At 40.1% G+C, this 19,285-nt stretch overlaps 1 protein-coding gene across 1 annotated transcript in view; it reads right to left on the bottom strand.

Moving 5' to 3' along the window:
- ANO4 (anoctamin 4) overlaps nt 1-19,285 on the bottom strand; it is a 215,330-nt gene that overhangs the window by 22,279 nt on the left and 173,766 nt on the right. Inside the window, exons 22-24 of the mRNA XM_065921006.1 lie at nt 13,001-13,153; nt 11,890-12,037; nt 5,120-5,239 (exon numbers count right to left, since the gene is read on the bottom strand). Coding sequence (XP_065777078.1) covers nt 5,120-5,239; nt 11,890-12,037; nt 13,001-13,153 — 421 coding nt within the window. The remainder of the gene's footprint in view (nt 1-5,119; nt 5,240-11,889; nt 12,038-13,000; nt 13,154-19,285) is intronic.

The raw sequence follows: 19,285 nt of genomic DNA, 5'->3' as shown, positions 1-19,285 counted from the left end.
CATAACATAATCAGAGAAGATGGTTGATATGATTTCAGTTTTCCTAAATTTACCAAGGCTTGCTTTGTGGCCCAGCATGTGGTCAAACTGGAGAATGCTCCATGTGCACTTGAGAATGTGTGTTCTGCTGCTTTTGGATGGAATGCTCTGTAAACATAAATAAGTCTACCTGGTCTAATTTGTCATTTAAGGCCTGTGTTTCCTAATTGAATTTTTGTATGGATGATCTGTCCACTGATGAAAGTGGGGTGTTAAAGTCCCCCATTATTACTTTGTTACTGTTGATCTCTCCTTTTCTGGCTGTTAGTATTTGCCTTATATATTGAGGTGCTCCTTTGTTGAGTGCGTATGTACTTACAATTGTTATATTTTCTTCTCGGATTGATCTCTTGATCATTATGTAGTTCTCTTCTTTTGTCTCCTGTAACAGCTTTAAAGTCCATTTTGTCTGATATGAGTAGTGCTACTCCAACTTTCCCTTGACTTCCATTTGCATGGAATACCTTTTCCATCCTCTCACTTTCAGTTTGTATGTGTCCCTAGATCTGAAGTGGGTCTTGCATGTGTGTGTGTGCATGTGCACTCAGTCGTGTCTGACTCTCTGCAACCCTGTGGACTATAGCCTGTCAAGCTCCTCTGTTCATGGGATTTCCCAGGCAAGGATACTGGAGTGGGTTGCCATTTCCTTCTCCAGGGGATCTTCCCAACCCAAGGACTGAACCTACAAATTTCTTGCATTTCCTGTGTTTGTGGGTGGGTTCTTTATCAACTGAGCCACCTGGCAGACAGCATATATATGGGCCTTGTTTTTTGTATCCATTCATCCAGTCTGCGGCTTTTGATTGCAGTATTTAATCTGTTTCTGTTTCAGGTAGTTATCAATATGTATGTTCTTATTGCCATTTTGTTAATTGTTTTGGATTTATTTTTGTAATTCATTTTTCTTCCCTTCCTCTTTTGCCTTGTGATTTGATGACGACCTTTAGAGTTGTGTTTGGATTCCTTTCTCTTTATTTGTGTGTATATATTGTAGATTTTCAGTTTGTGGTTCCCATGAGGTTTTGATATAGCAATCTACATGTGTACACGCACATACATATAAAAGATTAAGCTGCTGGCTTCTTAATTTCACATGCACTTCCAGTGTCCTGCATTTGTGCTCACCTTTTCTCAAGCTTGCTGGTTTTGATGTCATATTTGTGTATGGGATGATTTCCTACCTTCATAATTTTGTGGCCTTTTGTTTTTCACCTAGAGAAGCTCCTATAGCATTTGTTGCGAAGCTGGTCTGGTGGTGTTGAATTCTCTTAGCTTTGGCTTGTCTGTCAAGCTTTTGATTTCTCTGTTAAATCTGAATGAGAGTCTTGCTGAGTAGAGTATTCTTGGTTGTACGTTTTTCCCTTTCATCACTGTAAATACACTGTGCCACTTTCTTCTGGCCTCAGAGTTTCTGCTGAAAAATCATGTGATAACCTTATGGGAATTCCCTTGTATGTTATTTGCTATTTTCCTTCATTGCTTTTAGTCTTTGATTTTTGTCAAATTGATTACTATATGTCTTGGCACGTTCCTCCCTGGGTTTACCCCATAAGGAACTCTCTGCATTTCTGGGTCTTGAGTGACTCCTTTTCAATGTAAGGGAAGTTTTCAGCTATTATCTCTTCAAATATCTTCTCAGGTCCTTTCTCTTCCTTGGACCCCTGTTATACAAATGTTGGCACAATTAATGTTATTCCAGAGGTCTCTTACACTGTCCTCGTTTCTCTTCATTCTTTTTTTTTATTCTATTCCATGATAGCAATTCCCATCATCCTGTCTTCCAGCTCACTTATGCATTCTTCTGCCTGTTATTCTGCCATTGATTTCTTCTAGTGGATTTTTCATTTTAGTTATTGTACTGTTCACCTCTGTTTGTTCTTTAGTTCTAGGTCTTTGTTAAACATTTATCTTCTTGATCTACGCCTCCATTCTTTTTCCAAGCTCTTGGATCCTCTTTACTGTCATTAATCTGAATTCTTTTTAGGGCAGATGGCCTGTCTCCACTTCATTTAGTTGTCTTTCTGAGGCTTTATCTTGTTCCTTCATTTGGGACCTATTCCTTGGCTGTCTTATTTTGTCTAACTTTCTGTGATTGTGGTTTCCATTCTGAGGGCTGCAGGTTGTAATTCTTCTTCTGCTGTCTTCATCTTGGTGGATGAGACTGGTCTAAGAGACTTGTTCATGCTTCTTAGTGGGAGAGACTGGTTCCTGCCCGCTGGTGGGTGGAGTTGGGTCTTGTCACTCAGGGCAGGACCATGCCAAGAGGTGTGTTTATCAGGCAGCTGTGTGCTCAGGAAGACTCTGAGCAGCCTGTCTGCTGATGAGTGGGGCTGTGTTCCCACTTGGTTCGTTGTTTGGCCTGAAGTGTCCTGGCCTGCCGGCTGTAAGGTGAGGCTAGGTCTGGGTGAGAAAATGATGGCCTCCAGGAAGGCTGATGCTAATGAGCACTCCTCAGAACTCCACTGACTGTGTTTTTGTCCCTGGAGTGAGCCACAGTTGCCCCCTACCTGTGTAGGAGACCCTCCGATACTAGCAGGTAGGTCTGGCCCAGGCTCTTACGAGGTCACTGTTTATTTCCTTGGGTCCTGGTGCACACAAGACCCTGTGTGTGCCCTCTAAGAGTGGGAGTTTCTGTTTTCCCCAGACCTGTGGGATTCCTGTGATCAAACCCTGTTGGCCTTCAAAGCCAGATTTTCTGGGGCTCTGCTTGCCATTGCAGGGGACCCTGACATGGGGCTTAGAACCTTCACTCCTGTGGGAGAATTTCTGTGGTATAATTCTTTTCCAGTTTGTGGGTCACCCACTGGGTGGTGGCTGTGATTTAATTTTATGATGATTGCACCCTTCCTACTATCCTGTTGTGGCTTCTTTATTTTTGGGTATAGAATATCTAGTTTTGTAGGTTTCACTAGTTATTAGTTGATGGTTGTTCAGCAGTTATTTGTGATTTTGGTGTTTTTGTAAGAAGAGGTGAGTTCACGTCCTTCTACTCTTATCATTTAGTCTCTGTCTTAAGCAGCAATGTTTGGAAAGGAATCTTTTCTCTAAGGAGTAGGTCTCAACAGTGGGCTTAAAATATTCAGAAAGCCATGTTGTAAACAGATTTTCTGTGATTCAGGCTTTGTTGCTCCATTTATAGAACACTTGCAGACTAGATGGCATAATTTTTAAGGGCCCTAGGACTTTCAGAATGGTAATGAGCACTGGCTTCACGTCTCCGGCTTCATTAACTCTTTAATGAGAGAGTCAGCCTGTCCTTTGAAGTTTGAAGTCAGGCATTGATTTCCCCTGTCTAGCTATGAAAGTTCTAGATGACATCTTCTTCCAACAGAGGCTGCTTCATCTATCTTTAAAATCCGTTATTTAGTGTAGTCACCTTCATTAAATATTTTAGGTAGACCTTCTGGATAAATAACTGCACGTTCTGCCATAACACTTGCATGTTATAGGGGTAGCTTCTTTCCTTAAACTCATGAACCAACCTCTGCTAGCTTCAAACTTTTCTGTGGATGAGGAACATCTATCTCAGATCTCACAGAATTGAAAGAGTGAGGGTCTTTCCCTGGATTAAGCTTTGGTTTAAGGAAATGTTGTTGCTGGTTTGATCTTTTGTACAGATCACTAAGACTTTCTTCAGATCATCAGTAAGGCTGTTTTACTTCTCATTTGGGTGTTCACTGGAGTAGCACTTTAAATTTCCTCCAAGAACTTTTCCTTTGCACTTATAACCTGGCAAACTGTTTAGTTTAAGATGCCTAACTTTGGGCTTACCTCTGCTTTCAACATGCCTTCCTAACTAAGCTTAGTCATTTCTTGATTTTAATTTTAATTTCTAGCTTTAATTTAAAGTCAGAGATGTGAGGCTTTCCTTCCTCTTGAACACTTATAGGACACTAAAAGGTTATTAATTGGCCTAATTTTAATATTGTTGTGTCAAGGAAGAGGGGAATCCAAGGACAGGAAAAGCAGGTAAAAAAAGAGTAGTCAGAACACATGTAACATTTATTACTGTCTTTCTTACATGGGCATAGTTTGTAGCACCCCAAAACAATTACAGTAGTAACACCAAAGATCACTGATTATAGGTCACCACACCACAGCAAATATAATAATGAAAAATTTTGAAATATGGTGATAATTACCAAAACATGCCAGAGTCACAAAGTGATCAAATGCTATTGGAAAAACAGCACTGATGGACATTCTCAACATAGGATTGCCACAAACCTTGTGAAGTGAAGTGAAAGTCGCTCAGTCGTGTCCAACTCTGTGACCCCATGGACTACACAGTCCATGGAATTCTCCAGGTCAGAATACTGGAGTGGGTAGCCCTTCCCTTCTCCAGGGGATCTTCCCAACCCAGGGATCGAACCGGAATCTCCTGTGGATTCTTTACCAACTGAGCTATCAGAGACATCACAAACCTTAAACTTTTAAAAAATGCAGTATCTGTGAAGTGCACAAAAATGAGATATCCCTATGTGTATGTAACAAGTTGCTTTTCTCTTACTGCTTCTAATATTCTCTATTTTTCTTAACTTTTGACACTTTAAATATAATGTTTTAGTGGGGATCTCTTTGGGTTCCTCTTACATGGGCTTCCTGGATCTAGAAGCCTGGGATTCACCTCAGAGATTGTGTTTTAATCAGTCTGGGTCACAGCTTGGTGAAGAGATTTTAAAATCCTCCAGAGGACTGTAATGCATAGTTAAAGTTTGAGAATCCCTGCTTTAAAGCCGCTCAGTCAAAAAGGGCTGTTATCAGCATCAAAACGTATATTATCAAGTGTGAAACAGATTGCCAGTCCAGGTTGGATGCATGAGACAAGTGCTTGGGGCTGGTGCACTGGGAAGACCCAGAGGGATGGAATGGGGAGGGAGGTGGGAGGGGGGATCGGGATGGGGAACACATGTAAATCCATGGCTGATTCATGTCAATGTATGGCAAAAACCATTACAATATTGTAAAGTAATTAGCCTCCAACTAATAAAAATAAATGGAGAAAAAAAAAGGCTGTTATCTATGCAACACCTCCCCACGACAGAGCCAGCCCAGCCGAGGTCAAGTGTGCTACACTTACCTACAGTACTTGAGAGGAGTCCCCGAGAACTCACTGCCATCAGACTCAGGTTCAGATCTGTTCTCAAAGTCAGAAATTCGGAATACAGACAAGCTGGCATTCACGTAGCCAACCATGCACCTAAAAATGAAAACAGATTCTGTAATTAGACTCTGATCACCTTTGCATCCAATCCACCAAGGGTCTACTTGCTAGAAATTCCTGCAGTTATAGGTGTCTTACCTGGCCCTGTCTTGTCACAGCACTCAAGTTGGAATACACTGAAAAAGCCTGGCTGTGTTAAATGAGAAACAAGTCATTTCTTTTCTTCTGGTCCTTTTTGTGCAGAATCATCGTATAGAACAGCACTACCCCAAGCAATGCTTCAGTGAAACGGTGAAAGCATTGCATAAGCATTGCATACTAGTTATGGAGGAGGAAAGGTCATGGCTCCTTTCATAAATACACACATACATGTACACATAATCACATTCCTTCATTACTGGTTGTCTATACTTTCTTATGTGGAGGTTTCCCAGGTGCCTCAGTAGGTAAAGAACCTCCCTGCAATCCAAGAGACGCCAAAGATATGGGTTCGATTCCTGGGTCAGGAATATCCCCTGGAGGAGGGTATGACTACCCACTCTAGTATTCTTGCCTGGAGAATCTCATGGACAGAGGAGCCTGGTGGGCTACAGTCCACAGATCGCAAAGAGTTGGACACGACTGAAGTGAATGGGCAAAGCATATACTTTCTTATAATGACCTGAATATAATTGGTATGGATATGACACCCCCTCCCCAATTCATCCATGCCACAATCATGCTAGATTATGTCTCCTTCATGTATCATATGCTTCCATGCCTCTGCTTATGTTGGGATTCCTTACTCATTTTGTACAAGTGGTAACAGTGTCCATCCTCCGATGGCCAGCTGAAATGCCATCTCTTGTGTGAAGATGTCCTAATATGCCTAGTCAGAAGCTTCATTCCCTTCTCTCTGTGGTGCTGCTGTATTTACTTTATAATGGTCATAGAGCTTATCCTAGAGTTGGCTGCATACATGTATGTCTTCTCCTTTGGGCTGTAGTGTTTTTTATTTTTGAATCAAAAGAGGTATCATCAATACTTTGGTATCCTAGGACAGTCTCACGCAGTGTAGGAATCCAGTAAATATTGAATGTAATGGATTTGATTGGAGAGGACCTAAAGTATCAGGGGTTCTGTCAAGGTCTGGAAGATGGATCAGGAATCAAATTATTACCTAGGATTATAAGCTTCTTGAGGACATGGCTTTCAGCCTGTGCTGGGGGTTCAGTATATTACAGTAGAAGAAACTTGGGCTTTGGGGTCATATATTGTAGCTTTGCTGCTTTCTAACCATGTCATATTGACAAAGTATGCAACTTCTTTAAAGCAACAAACAGGCCACCTCACAGGGTCACTGTGGTAATAAAATGATATGCATAAAACATATCTGCCTATGTACTGCTTATATACTCTGTTATACTGCTTAGCATATAGCAAGATCTTAATAAACCTGAGTGGCTATTATTCATTTTATTGCATTCACCTAGCAAGAGGTCAACAAGTAATTATCAACTGAAAGAATAAATAATGGTTTTCAGACTCTTTTCATTAGTATGTCTGATGTGATTATTCAAAGTGGCTGAATATCAGACCCAAGTGATGACACAGATACAGTTCTGGGAGCACATGGGTTCTGTTTCTTTGCTCAAGAAAAGGCTGGACTTAAGTGAACCAAGCAGAGGGGCTCATTTGTCAAGTCACTCATGAGTGAAAGTAATGGTCAGAGAGTGTGTATGGGAAGTATGCCCTTCTCCCACTGGCAGCAGGCCTCCCCATCACTCCTTAAAAGGGTAATTTGAAATGATTTCCCCCTCATATATGAACTGCCTAGAACATGACATGAAAACAAATCAGTGTCTTGATGATAATTAGTTGTCAGAGAGGGGGCCGGTTTTGTGAAATACGGAGCAGAGTCTTCTCAGGAGCTGGGCTGTGGGAAGGGGAAGGTGCTCTGGAAACTGGCAAAAAACAGGCCATTGTCGAAATGGAATAATTATTTCCAGGCCCTCCTACACTCTTCTCTCATAACGCAGCCCTGAGCTTTACTGAGATTAAAGCTGCTTGTCTAATGGCTGCTGTTGAAAAAACCTCAACTGAGAACTTACATTCAAATGAAATACCTGTCTCACGGTCTGAACACCTTAAAGCCTCAAAATAAAAGGGGTGTGTCACTGAACTATTTATTAAGCATATTCATTTGATGTCTCATAAATCAAGCTGAAAATGTGCCTTTAAGTGGGCGTGTTCTCCCTCTGGGTCCTATGCGTTACATGTGAAGCTAGTACATATATACATATTGTCAACTGTGTAAGTGTTTCCTCCATGCTATTTTCATAACCAGAGGATGAGGAGGACTGGGAATGCTGGACTGTCTCTGTTTCCACCGTGGGAGAATCTGGGCTTGCCAACATCACACAGTTGGGACCGGCATCAATTCAGGGAAGTGAGGTTTCCCACGCTTCACCGTACGGTGTGCTTCGATCCCAGTGGCATCCACGTGTCAGCCCAGCGGCCTCCCGTTACAGCAGGAAGGCCCCAGGCAGCGGCAGATCCCACGTCTGCTATTCCGCTCACTGCCAGGTGGTCCGTGGACCCTCCGTGTGACACAGCCCCAGCTCCCAGTGAGACACAGCGAAGAGGAGGCTACACTGATGATCAGGGAGAGGTGAGAGGAACGGAGAAAAAGGTTTCAGACAAAGGAGGTGTTTCCTGGGAACATAAAATAATAATTTCCTTAAGGGGCTGGCAGGTAGCCTCCGCAGGCATTGCTAAGAAAGGAGATTCAGAAAAATGTCTTGTGAAAAGGCAGCATTGTTTGAATTAGAATGCATACCTTGTCCAAGTAATGCCTGAGAAGACATATTTAAATGTGAGAATTCTGGTTTTAACATTATTCATTATTTATTGCTTTCCATCCTTTACTATGGGGGGAAAGGATGAACTAGAGATGATTATTATACCTGGCTTCCCTGATGGCTCAGACAGTGAAGAATCTACATGTCATGCAGGAGACCTGGGCTCAATCCCTGGATCGGGAAGATCCCCTGGAGAAGGGAATGGCAACCCACTCCAGTATTTTTGCCTGGAGAATTCCATGGGCAGAGAATCCTAGCAGGCTACAGTCCATGGGGTAGCAAAGAATCAGACTAAGCGACTAACACACACACTCATAGTTATACTTACTATAACTGTTATTTGGGAGAGAACAGAATGAGAAGCTGACTTTTGAATCTGTTGATTCCAGGTCAGACTCACTGCAGAGTGTCTATGAGTTCTGCTAAAGTAAATTTGCTTTTGAGATTTTAGGCATTGTGACTCACAAAGCATGGGGTAACAGGGCAAAAAATCCAGGGGAAATGAGATCAGGTTTGTGCATTTAAAGTCAGACATGCTTTTTAGATGACTATAATAAATAACTTAAGCAACTAACACTTTCACTTAACCATCAGCTTTATCTTTTGAAATACAACTTTGAAACTGATTATGATGTTGATCTATTTAATTGATTTATAGTTTATAAATATAGTTCATTCAGATATTCATAACCCATTCTGTGAAAATTTGAGCAGTGTCCTTGATCAAGTCTATAACTCCTTATGAGATCACTATTTCTACAGGAAAATTACCTTGATCTTATTTATCACTACATCATGTACAGCAGGTACATACCTCACAGTAATTCTTGGGCCTGCATATATCCTTAGAGAATGTTGCCAAACTGTAAGGGAATGTTCCCAAACTATAATCTATGTCTATCTGATACCAAAGTAATTAGTTTGATGCATTCATTGAGGGTAAGGGATCAAACTGATAAAATTGATTATTTGTGCTTTCTGAGAAAAAAATTTAGTTTGTTGATTGAAATTTTAACTCTGATTGGCAGGAACAATTTTATAATTTGCACCTTCAATTTTATTTCACAATTTCTGCCTCCTGATGTCTGCCCAGAGGTGATTTCTGTTATCTAAGCTCTTTTCTAAACGGCCCCTGGGAAGATACCCTCAAAGAGGAAGTGACTTCATTTTATAAACAATAAACAGTCTGATCACAGGCAGCAGGAAAGACAGTGTCTTGAGAGGGAAGATGACGATGTCTGAAATACTCTTGTGTACCCACTGTGTGGAGACCATGCCTCAAACCACAGCGTTCCAGATCTGGCTGAAAATGAGACTGTCCTCCCCACTGTGTCACTGAAGGCTTGTCTGCAGAGCGTGTGTGCTGGGGGAGAGACTAGCTGGAACACACGGCTAGGAATAAACTGAAGCATGCTGTCATAGGGACAAGGGGCCTGTGAACTGAATGACCCTGGATGGAGGCTTGAAATTCTCATCCGTGGAGGAGCCAGGGAAGCCTGAAAGAAATCTGGAGGTTGGGAGAAAGGTGATGGGTCTGGTTGAAGTACTGTTGACTTGGGTCAATTTAAATTGAAATATGACATTTCTACAACTGGACTAAATCGTGAGTGGGATTTGACTCTGACTGCACGTGCTGTCCCAGAAGCCTATGACATCTAAAATTTGATGATGCTGCTCCTCTATGAGTTCAGTCATCTCTGAAGCATTTTTAAATTGGAAAAAGAAGAAACCTAAAAAGGGTAATAGAGTAGCTGGTGGGACAGAAAATAAGATTCATGGAGAAACATAGACAAATGTAACTACTTGAAAACAAGAAAAATGAACAATGGAGTAGAAGATTAAAAAGTGGATGTATAAATATTGAAGGTGGCAAAGGTTAAGAGAAAGGTTGTTTTAAAAAAAAAGGGACTGGAGAGCACAATAAAACTGAAATATAAGGAGGCTATTTAGATAAATTCTAATCACCATGAACACTGTCTTAAATCTAATAGGCTGCCAAAAGTCTAAAGAATTGATTCACTATTAACTGTACATACTGCTCCTACTTTATTTTTTGGTTCCCTCTAGAATAAGACAGGGAGAAGACAATGGCAACCCACTCCAGCACTCATGTCTGGAAAATCCCATGGAGGGAGGAGCCTGGTAGGCTGCACTCCGTGGGGTTGCTAAGAGTCAGACACGACTGAGCGACTTCACTTTCACTTTTCACTTTCATGCATTGGAGAAGGACATGGCAACCCACTCCAGTGTTCTTGCCTGGAGAATCCCAGGGACAGGGGAGCCTGGTGGGCTGCCGTCCATGGGGTCATACAGAGTCGGACACGACTGAAGTGACTTAGCAGCAGCAGCAGCAGCAGCAGCAGAACAAGACAGGTTTCACAATATTTGAAATAAGAGAAGAATGGGAATAACCACTGGAATTTAAACCCCACAGAGTTGACTATTGATGAGTTGGATAATGGCTTATTGGCACAGGCCTTGAGAGCTGTGAGGTTTACGATGAGTCCTGCCTTATGATTCTGGATTTAATCTCTCAATCTCTTTCTGCTCTTCAAAATGAGGGTAATAATACATGTCCTCACTCCCTGAATTGTTTTGAGAATCAAACCATACATGAATGTGGTTTGAATATAGGTAAGCTTTTCTAGGCTAAGTCAAGCACAAAATGTTGACAACAGTTACAGTTAGAAAGAAATGCATACATAGTACAACATAAGTTTTTAAATCTTTCTTTAAATGGGATGGTATGCTCACTTAAAGTTGCTACAGTGTGTGTGTTTAACAACCACGTGGCTAGTGTAGTAATGAACTTTATAGAAATTTCCTCAAATAACTGGATTGTGAGCTGGACCTAGACTACACAGGTATGAATCCAACCAACTTTGTTTGGTAGCACTGTCCTCTTTGAGGGCTGGTGGAACTATAACAGCTACAGATGATGAATTAATTTGGCTCAAACTAGTAAGCCAAGAGGCAGGGCTGTTTGTTTGAATAAGCAGTAGCCCAAGTGAGATGATTTCTGGGGACTGAAATGATCCTGTGACACCAACACACGGTCTACTCTGACCTACAGACATTTAAACCCCACAGTTAGATTATTTTGACATTAACCACACAGGGTTGTTGTACTTTTTCCCACTGAAGTATGTTAGGACTTTTTACATCTTTTTTCCCAAGGATGTATTAATAGAAGTGAAAGCTAGGGGACGTGTTATGACATTGTCAAGGCTTTATCTGACCAGAAATACAGCTTTGGGGATCACTGAGGTGATGCTATAGAACTGACCTCAGGGAGTTAAGTTTACCCACTTTGCCTATGATAATATTGACACTGGTAAAGTCAAGAGCCAGGAAAGAACCATTCAGTTACTTATTCCACAAGTATTTATTGAGTACTTTATGGGTACCTGGCACGTGGTTGAACATTTCTGCAAATATAAAATTTGCAGAGTCCAGCTAATGACACAAGGGGAATCAAATTATATTTTTACAAACTCATAAAAATGGCATAACTATAATCAAGGACTACTTCTTTTTGCTACCCAGAATACCACACATTTTTAAATTCATGGTGGGCAAGAGTGGGAAAAATGATTAATTGCTCTTCTCACATTTGATTCCATCTAAAACTTGTATGCTCTATATGACTCCCAGCCCTTCAGTAGAACAGGATGTTTTCTTTGGCCAAAAGTATTGTTATATTATAATCCCACCTCCCCCACAACAGGCCTTCTTGTCCTGGACTTGTGTCCCATGTACTCCAAAGCAGAGGCTTCTGTTTGGGTGTCCAGCCATACACAATGGCTAGGGAATGGGGATTCCATGACGGTTTTATGGCAAACTTACTTTTGCCCAGCTTCTCCTTGGCCTGCACAAGGTCCATACTTATAAGCATATACCAAGCGAGGGATGAAGTCAGATGTGATCGCTATGACAAATGCATTTGTAATAACGGAGAGAATTCCAATGCCTTCAAGAATCCCATACCAAATTCCTATTCAAAGAGAAGTTTTAGTTAATTCCAGATACAACAGCAGAGGCAAATAAGTATGAAAACAACTGGGGTAACTAATTTTCAATAGTCCTTTCCATGGGTCCTTCCACCATTCCAAATACTGATACTTGCAACCAGAAGGAAGAATTTCTACTTGCAAACACCTTGGCACTGAAGGAGTTTGCACACAAGTGCCAATGCTCATGACTTAAAACTCAATCAGCTTCAGACATAAGGAGAGAATTCTGGTTGATGATAAGGTACCAAATGCCATCTGCTAAGACTGGCTGGCATATGCAGTGTCAAGCTGTCACCAGACTAGGAGATCCTCAGGGTAAGTATTGGATCCTTCCAGTTCATCGTTATGGACCAAGTTCCTGGTGCATGACCCAAGGTAGGTGCTCATTGCATGTCTGTTTCATCTGGAGGTTAAGAGACCACTGAGGTAACGTCCACACTGAATTCTCTTCCACACACGCTGACTGAGCACCTGCCAGGTCTATATGAAGCACTGAATGCAGAAATGAATAAAAGACGCTGGTTCAACTTAGCACCTCTAGTCAAAAACCAAAAGCCATCTCTGCCTCTAGAAAAATGGGACCATGTTCCTGTGACTCAGGCAGACATTTAGGAAAGAGCAAAACAAACTTAAGCAAATGCAAGATCTACTTTCAAAAGGAAGTGGTAATAAATCAAATTTTAAAATTCTAGCATCCTAGGATAGAAACAACCAAACTGAGAATCTATGTAAGCACAAATTCTCTAGCACTGGAAATTATAAATTTTCAAACAGGTAACTGTACTTGCTATCTAATATTATTTAAAGCTAATATAATTATTATTTTGCAAGATTTAGTCATCTTACATGGAAACTATATGTAAATATCTAAAGTTAGTGGCTCTTTTAATTTTATCTACCAGACAATTAATATCTTTTAAAAAACACCCCCAAATCCAACTTACCTATATCTTTGGCCCTTGAAGCTAAAGGTCGCCTCCACTGTGTGACAAATTTATAAGCGTCAAGTCGAATTTCAATTATATTATTCAGTAAGGCCAGAAGTGGTGCTAGGGGAAAAGCTGCCACAAAGATAGTTGTAAATCCAAACTGAAGAACTAGGGAAGGAAAGAGAACAGAGCATATTGGCTTTCCAGTACTATTTTCAGAAGCTGAGTACTCTGAATATGCCACTGTTTTAACCCACGGGCTAAGTCGTTTCAGTTGTGTCCCACTCTCTGTGACCCCGTGAACTGTAGCCCACCAGGCTCCTCTGTCCATGGGATTTCCAAGGCAAGAATACTGAAGTAGGCTGCCATTTCCTCCTCCAGGGGATCTTCCTGACCCAGGAATTGAACCTGCATCTCTTGACTCTCCTGCATTTGTCAGGTGGATTCTTTACCACTAGTGTCACCTGGGAAGCCCTATTTTCCCCCAAAGCACAGGGAACGTATCTTCTAGAAAGATGGTCAGGACACTTGAAAAAGAGGTGCTCCCTGAGCCTGGAAGCAATGGCACCCTAAGAGCAGTAATCATACCTCAAGTCCGGATCTTGTTTTCTAAATACCATTCCCTAGTAAAAGGAACCAGGGCTCCTTGGAGAAATGATTGGTTCCAGAGCTATGGCAGGCAAAAGTCAAGATAAGAGTTTGCTGTATGTGGCTAAAGTTATTTGTCCTATACCCAATCTGTCAAGGGTTCTTTTTTAATCATAGAAGAATGTCAAATTTTGCAAATTCTTTTCCTGCATTTATTGAGATATCATATGATTTTTATATGTCATCCTATTAATCTGATATATTACATTAAAATGTATATATGTTAAACCAGTCATGCATCACAGATAAATCCCACTTGACTGTAGTATACAATTGTTTTACTGTGTTCTTGAATTCGGCTTGCTAATATTTTGAGAATTTTTGCATCTATATTCACTAAGATTATTGGTCCAATGTTATCTTTTCTTGTGATATCCCTATCTGACTTTGGTATCAAGGTAATGCTGCCCTTGCAGAATGAGTTTGGGGGTGTTCCCCCCTCTTCAATTTTCTGTAAGTGTCTGAGAAGGATTTGTATTCTTTTAATGTCTGGTAGAATTCACCAGTGAAACTGTCTGGTCCTGTGGTTTTTCTGTGTTGGGAGACTTTTGATTACTGATTCTCTCTCTTTAATCATTATTGATCTTTTCAGATTTTCTGTTTTTTGCTGATTTGGTGTTGGTAGGTTGTACATTTCTAGAAACTTATCTATTTCTTCTAGGTAATATCATATGGTATTTTTCTTTCTCTCTGACTTACTTTAGATATCCACGTTGCTGAAAGTGGCATTATTTCATTCTTTTTTATGGCTGAGTAGTATTCCACTGTATATATGTATCACAACTTCTTTATCCATTCATTCGGCAATGAACGTTTAGGTTGTTTCATGTCTTGGTATTATAGATAGTGCGTCTATGAACATAGGAGTATATGTACCTTTTTGAATTCTAGTTTTGTCCCATTATATGCCCAGGAGTGGGATTACTGGATCATATAGCAACTCCGTTTTTAATTTCTTGAGGAACTTCCATACTATTTCCCATAGTGGCTGCACTAATTTACATTCCAACCAATAGTGCAGGAGGGATTCATTTTTCTCCATACCCTCTCTAGTATTTATTATCTGTAGACTTTTTGATAATGGTCATTCTAATCCTCATGGTAGTTTTGATTTGCATTTCTCTAATAATTAGAGAAAGGCAGGTGAGGTAGTCCTCTCTTGAAGAATTTTCCAGTTTATTGTGATTCACACAGGCAAAGAAAAGCTTTGGTGTAGTCAATAAAGCAGAAGTAGATGTTTTTCTGGAACTCTCTTGCTTTTTATGTGATCCAATGGATGTTGGAAATTTGATCTCAGGTTTCTAAATCAAGGTGGCAGAGGAACCAGGTTTGGAAAATTCTCAGTTATTTTTTAAAATAAACTCTCTGCCCCCCACCCCTCGCTTTCTTCTGGTATACCAATTATTCTCAGATTTGTTTGATTGAATCTGATAGTTCTCATAGGGTTTCTCTACTTTTTAAAAAGTCTAATTTCTGTCTTCTTTTGACCGAATTATTTCAATATTCCTGTCCTCCAGTCATTTTATTCTTTTTTCCATCGGTCTGTCCTGTTACCTTCATTCATTCATTGAATTCTTCAGCTCCAGAATTTGGTTCTCTTTTATAATTTCAATCTCTTTAGTAAAGGACTCTTTCTGTTCATTAATTTTATTCCCAAGTTCATTGAATTACCTTCCCGCGGGTTTTTTTTTTTTTTTTTTTTGGTAGCTCAATGATTTTCTTTACACCTGTTTTGAATTCTTTACCACTTAGATTGAAATATTATTTTTCTTTATGTAATCCCACATTTCCTTGATTTTTCATAGTGTTTGATACATGCACTTCTTCTTTCACCTTTGAAGTAGCAGACACCTACCCCAGTCAAGAATTCATACTTACTTTGCTCCTTTCAATAGTCTTTAAGTCTAGCAATTTCTATTGTGTGCCAGACATATAAAAGTTCTAGATCAAGGGTCAGCAAATTATAGCCTGAAGGCCAAGTCTAGATAACTCTGCTTTGTTTCTTTTCTTTTTTAAACCTACCTGTGAGTTAAGAATAGTTTTTACATTTTAAGTAGTTATGTAAATACCTATACAACCATTTAAAATATAATAGCCTCAATCTTGCATCATGACCCCCAAAGTCAAAATTATTTACTGTCTAGCCCTTTAAGAACCAGTTATTGATCTCTGCTCTTATTGATGTTCTTTTGCAGCAAAGAAGGAGATGATCAGTGTGGTCATGAGTTAAGCCAAGCTGGTCCTGGGGTATGGTTTTTGTAAAGCTCAGTTCGCCTGCCTGGCTGTGACTGAGAACATGGTGGACCTTTATCTCTGCCAATGACCACAGAGGCTCAGTTCTGTCCTTGGGGAGGTTTTACAGTTAGTTCCTTAGCTGCTTGCCCATCACATCTTCAAAATATTACATTATTATAGATAAAGAATGACTTTAAATAAGATAAAATTTCAACTCAATGGTAAAATAGAATAATCCTAAACTGTTTGCATATAATAATACAGCTTCAAAGTATATAAAGTAAAAATTGACCATACTAGAAGGAGCATAAGATAACGTCCACAATCAAACTTGAGAATTTTAACACTCTTTTGTTAGTAACTAGTAGAGGAAATAGACAAAGTTTAATAGGACACTAATGTAAGATTTGAAAAACACAACAAACTTGCCAACTAATAGACACAGAAGATTATATGCAACAATTGCAGAACATACTTTAAACACTTATCCAAACAGAAAATATGCAGGGGCATAAAACAAATCTCAGCACATATTAAATTATTAAACTACCACAGAGTATTCTTTGACCACAGCAGAATTAAAAATCAATGACAGAAGAAGAAAAAGGTTTGATACCAGTTAGAGACAAAACAGTAGAGGACTTGAACACACCTCCTCTCAAAAAAACACCAAAATCACAACCAACTGTTGAACAACCATCAACAAAAAAGACTACACCCTATGAGAAAATATATCCTATATCCAATGACAAGAAGCTACAACAAGATGGTAGGAGGGGCATTTTTGTGGTATAATCACATCCCATACCTGCTGGAAAGAGAAAATAATTGTATCACAGAGGTTCTCCCATAGGAGTAACAGTTCCGAGCTCCACATCAGACTCCCCAGTCTGGGCATCTGGCACTGGGAGGAGAATCCCTCAGAAGAACATCTGTCTTTGAATGCCAGTGGGGCATGATCACAGGCACGTCACAGGACTGAGGCAAACAACACTCTTAGAAGGTACATACAAGGTCTCGTGTGCACTGGGCAGGGAAAAATCAGTGACTTCGTAGGAACCTGGTGCAGACCTACCTTCTGGCCTTGGAGGGCCTCCTGGGGTGAAAGATCTCCAAGGGATGGCTGTGGCTTGCTGTGGCCCACTGTGGGGACAGGACAATGGTGGCAGAAGTACTGGGGAGTGCTCATTGATGTGAGCTCTGCTGGAGGCTGCCATTTTTCTCATCAAGACCTGGCCCCATTCAACAGCAGGTAGGTTCCAGTGTTGGCATGCCTTAGGGACCCCCTGGTGGCTCGGAGGGTAAAAAGTCTGCCTGCAATGTGGGAGACCTGAGGTCCATCCCTGGGTCGGGGAGACCCCCTGGAGAAGAAAATGGCAACCCACAAGTATTCTTGCCTGGAAAATCCCATGGATGGAGGAGGAGCCTGGCAGGCTACAGTCCATAGGGTTGCAAAGAATTGGACAGGACTGAGAAACTTCACGTTCACTTTCAAACAACCAAAAGGGTGAGAATGTAGCTCTAGCCATCAGCAGATGGACTGCCTAAAGCCAACCTGAGCAAATCAGTCTGTGCAATTATTGTGTCAACAAACTGAAAAATAAAAGCTATGTGATCATCTTAATAGAATGTTTTATAAAATTCAACACCTATTTATGATAAAAACTCTCCAGAAAGTGGACTTAGAGGGAACATACCTCAACATAATAAAGGCCATATCTAACAAACCCACTACTAACATCATACTCAATGGAGAAAAGCTGAATGCATTTCTTGTAGGATCAGGAGCAAGACAAAAACGTCCCCTCTCACCACTTTTATTCAACATAGTTCTGGACATCCTAGTCAATAGCAATCAGAAGAAGAAGAAGGAATCCAACTTGGAAAAGAAGCAAAACTGTCACTATTTGCAGATGAAATGATACTGTACACAAAAAACCCTAAAGATGTTATCAGAAAACTACTAGAGTTTATCGATGAATTTGGTAAGATCGCAGGAAACAAAATAGTATACTCTGTTGCATTTCTGTATACTAACAACAAAAGATCAGAACGTGAGGGAAATAATCCCATTTACCATCACATCGAAGTGAATAAAATACCCAGGAATAAGCCTACCTATAAAGGCAAAAGACTCTGAAAACTCTTAAGATGCTGATGAAAGAAATGAAATGACACAAACAGATGGAAAGATACACTGTGTTCTTGGATTGGAAGAATGAATATTATCAAAATGACTATACTACCCAAGGCAACCTACAGATTCAATGCAACTTCTATTACCAATGGCATTTTCCACAGAACTAGAATGAAAAAAATCTTAAAAATTAGTATGGAAACACAGAAGACCCCAGACAGCCAAAGCTATCCTGAGAAAGAAAAATGGATCTGGAGGAATCAGGTTCCCCAACTTCAGCTTATACTACAAAGTTACAGTCATGAGAATAGTATGTTACTGGCACAAAAGCAGAATTATAGATCAATGGAACAGGACAGAAAACCCAGAAATAAATCCATGCATCTATGGTAAATTAATCTATGACAAAGCAGGCAAGACTATACAATGGAGAAAAGACTTTAATAAGTGGTGCTGGGAAAACTGGACAGCTACATATAAAAGAACAAAGACCTAAATTAAGACCAGATACTATAAAACTCTTAGAGGAAAACATAGGCAGAACACTTTTTGACATGAATCACAGGAATGTATTTTTGAATCTACCTCCTAGAATAATAAAAATGAAAATAAATGGGACCTAATTAAACTTAAAAGCTTTTGCAGAGCACAGGAAACCATCAATAAAATGAAAAGACAACCTACAGGATGGGAGAAAATATTTGCAAATGAAGTGATCAACAAGGGATTAGTTTCCAAAATATACAAACAGCTCATGCAGCTTATTATGAAAAAAACAACCAAATAAAAAACGGGCAGAAGATCTAAATAGACATCTCTCCAAAGGAGACATACAGATGACCAACAGGCACATGAAAAGATGCTCAATGTTGCTATTTATTAGGGAGATGCAAATCAAAACTACTACCTCACACCAGTCAGAATGGTCATCATCAAAAGGTCTATAATAACAAATGCTGGAGAGGGTGTGGAGAAAAGGGAACCCTCCTACATGCTTTGTGGGAATGTAAAGTGGTACAACTACCATGGAGAACAGTATGGAGGTTCCTTAGAAAACTAAAAACAGAGCTACCATATGATTCCTCAATCCAACTCCAGGGAATATAGCCATAGAAAACCATAATTCCAAAAGACACATGACCCCAATGTTCATCAAAGCACTATATACTATTGCCAAGACGTGGAAGCAACATAAATGTCTGTTGACAGAGAGTTGGATAAAAAAGATATGGTAATATATACAATGGAATATTACCCAGACATTGAAAAGAATGAAATAA

This window comes from Muntiacus reevesi, chromosome 1, assembly GCF_963930625.1.
Source record: "Muntiacus reevesi chromosome 1, mMunRee1.1, whole genome shotgun sequence".
Classification (NCBI taxonomy): Eukaryota; Metazoa; Chordata; class Mammalia; order Artiodactyla; family Cervidae; genus Muntiacus; species Muntiacus reevesi.
The sequence above is the reverse complement of the archived record's forward strand: the minus strand, read 5'-3'. Positions and strand labels throughout refer to the sequence as shown.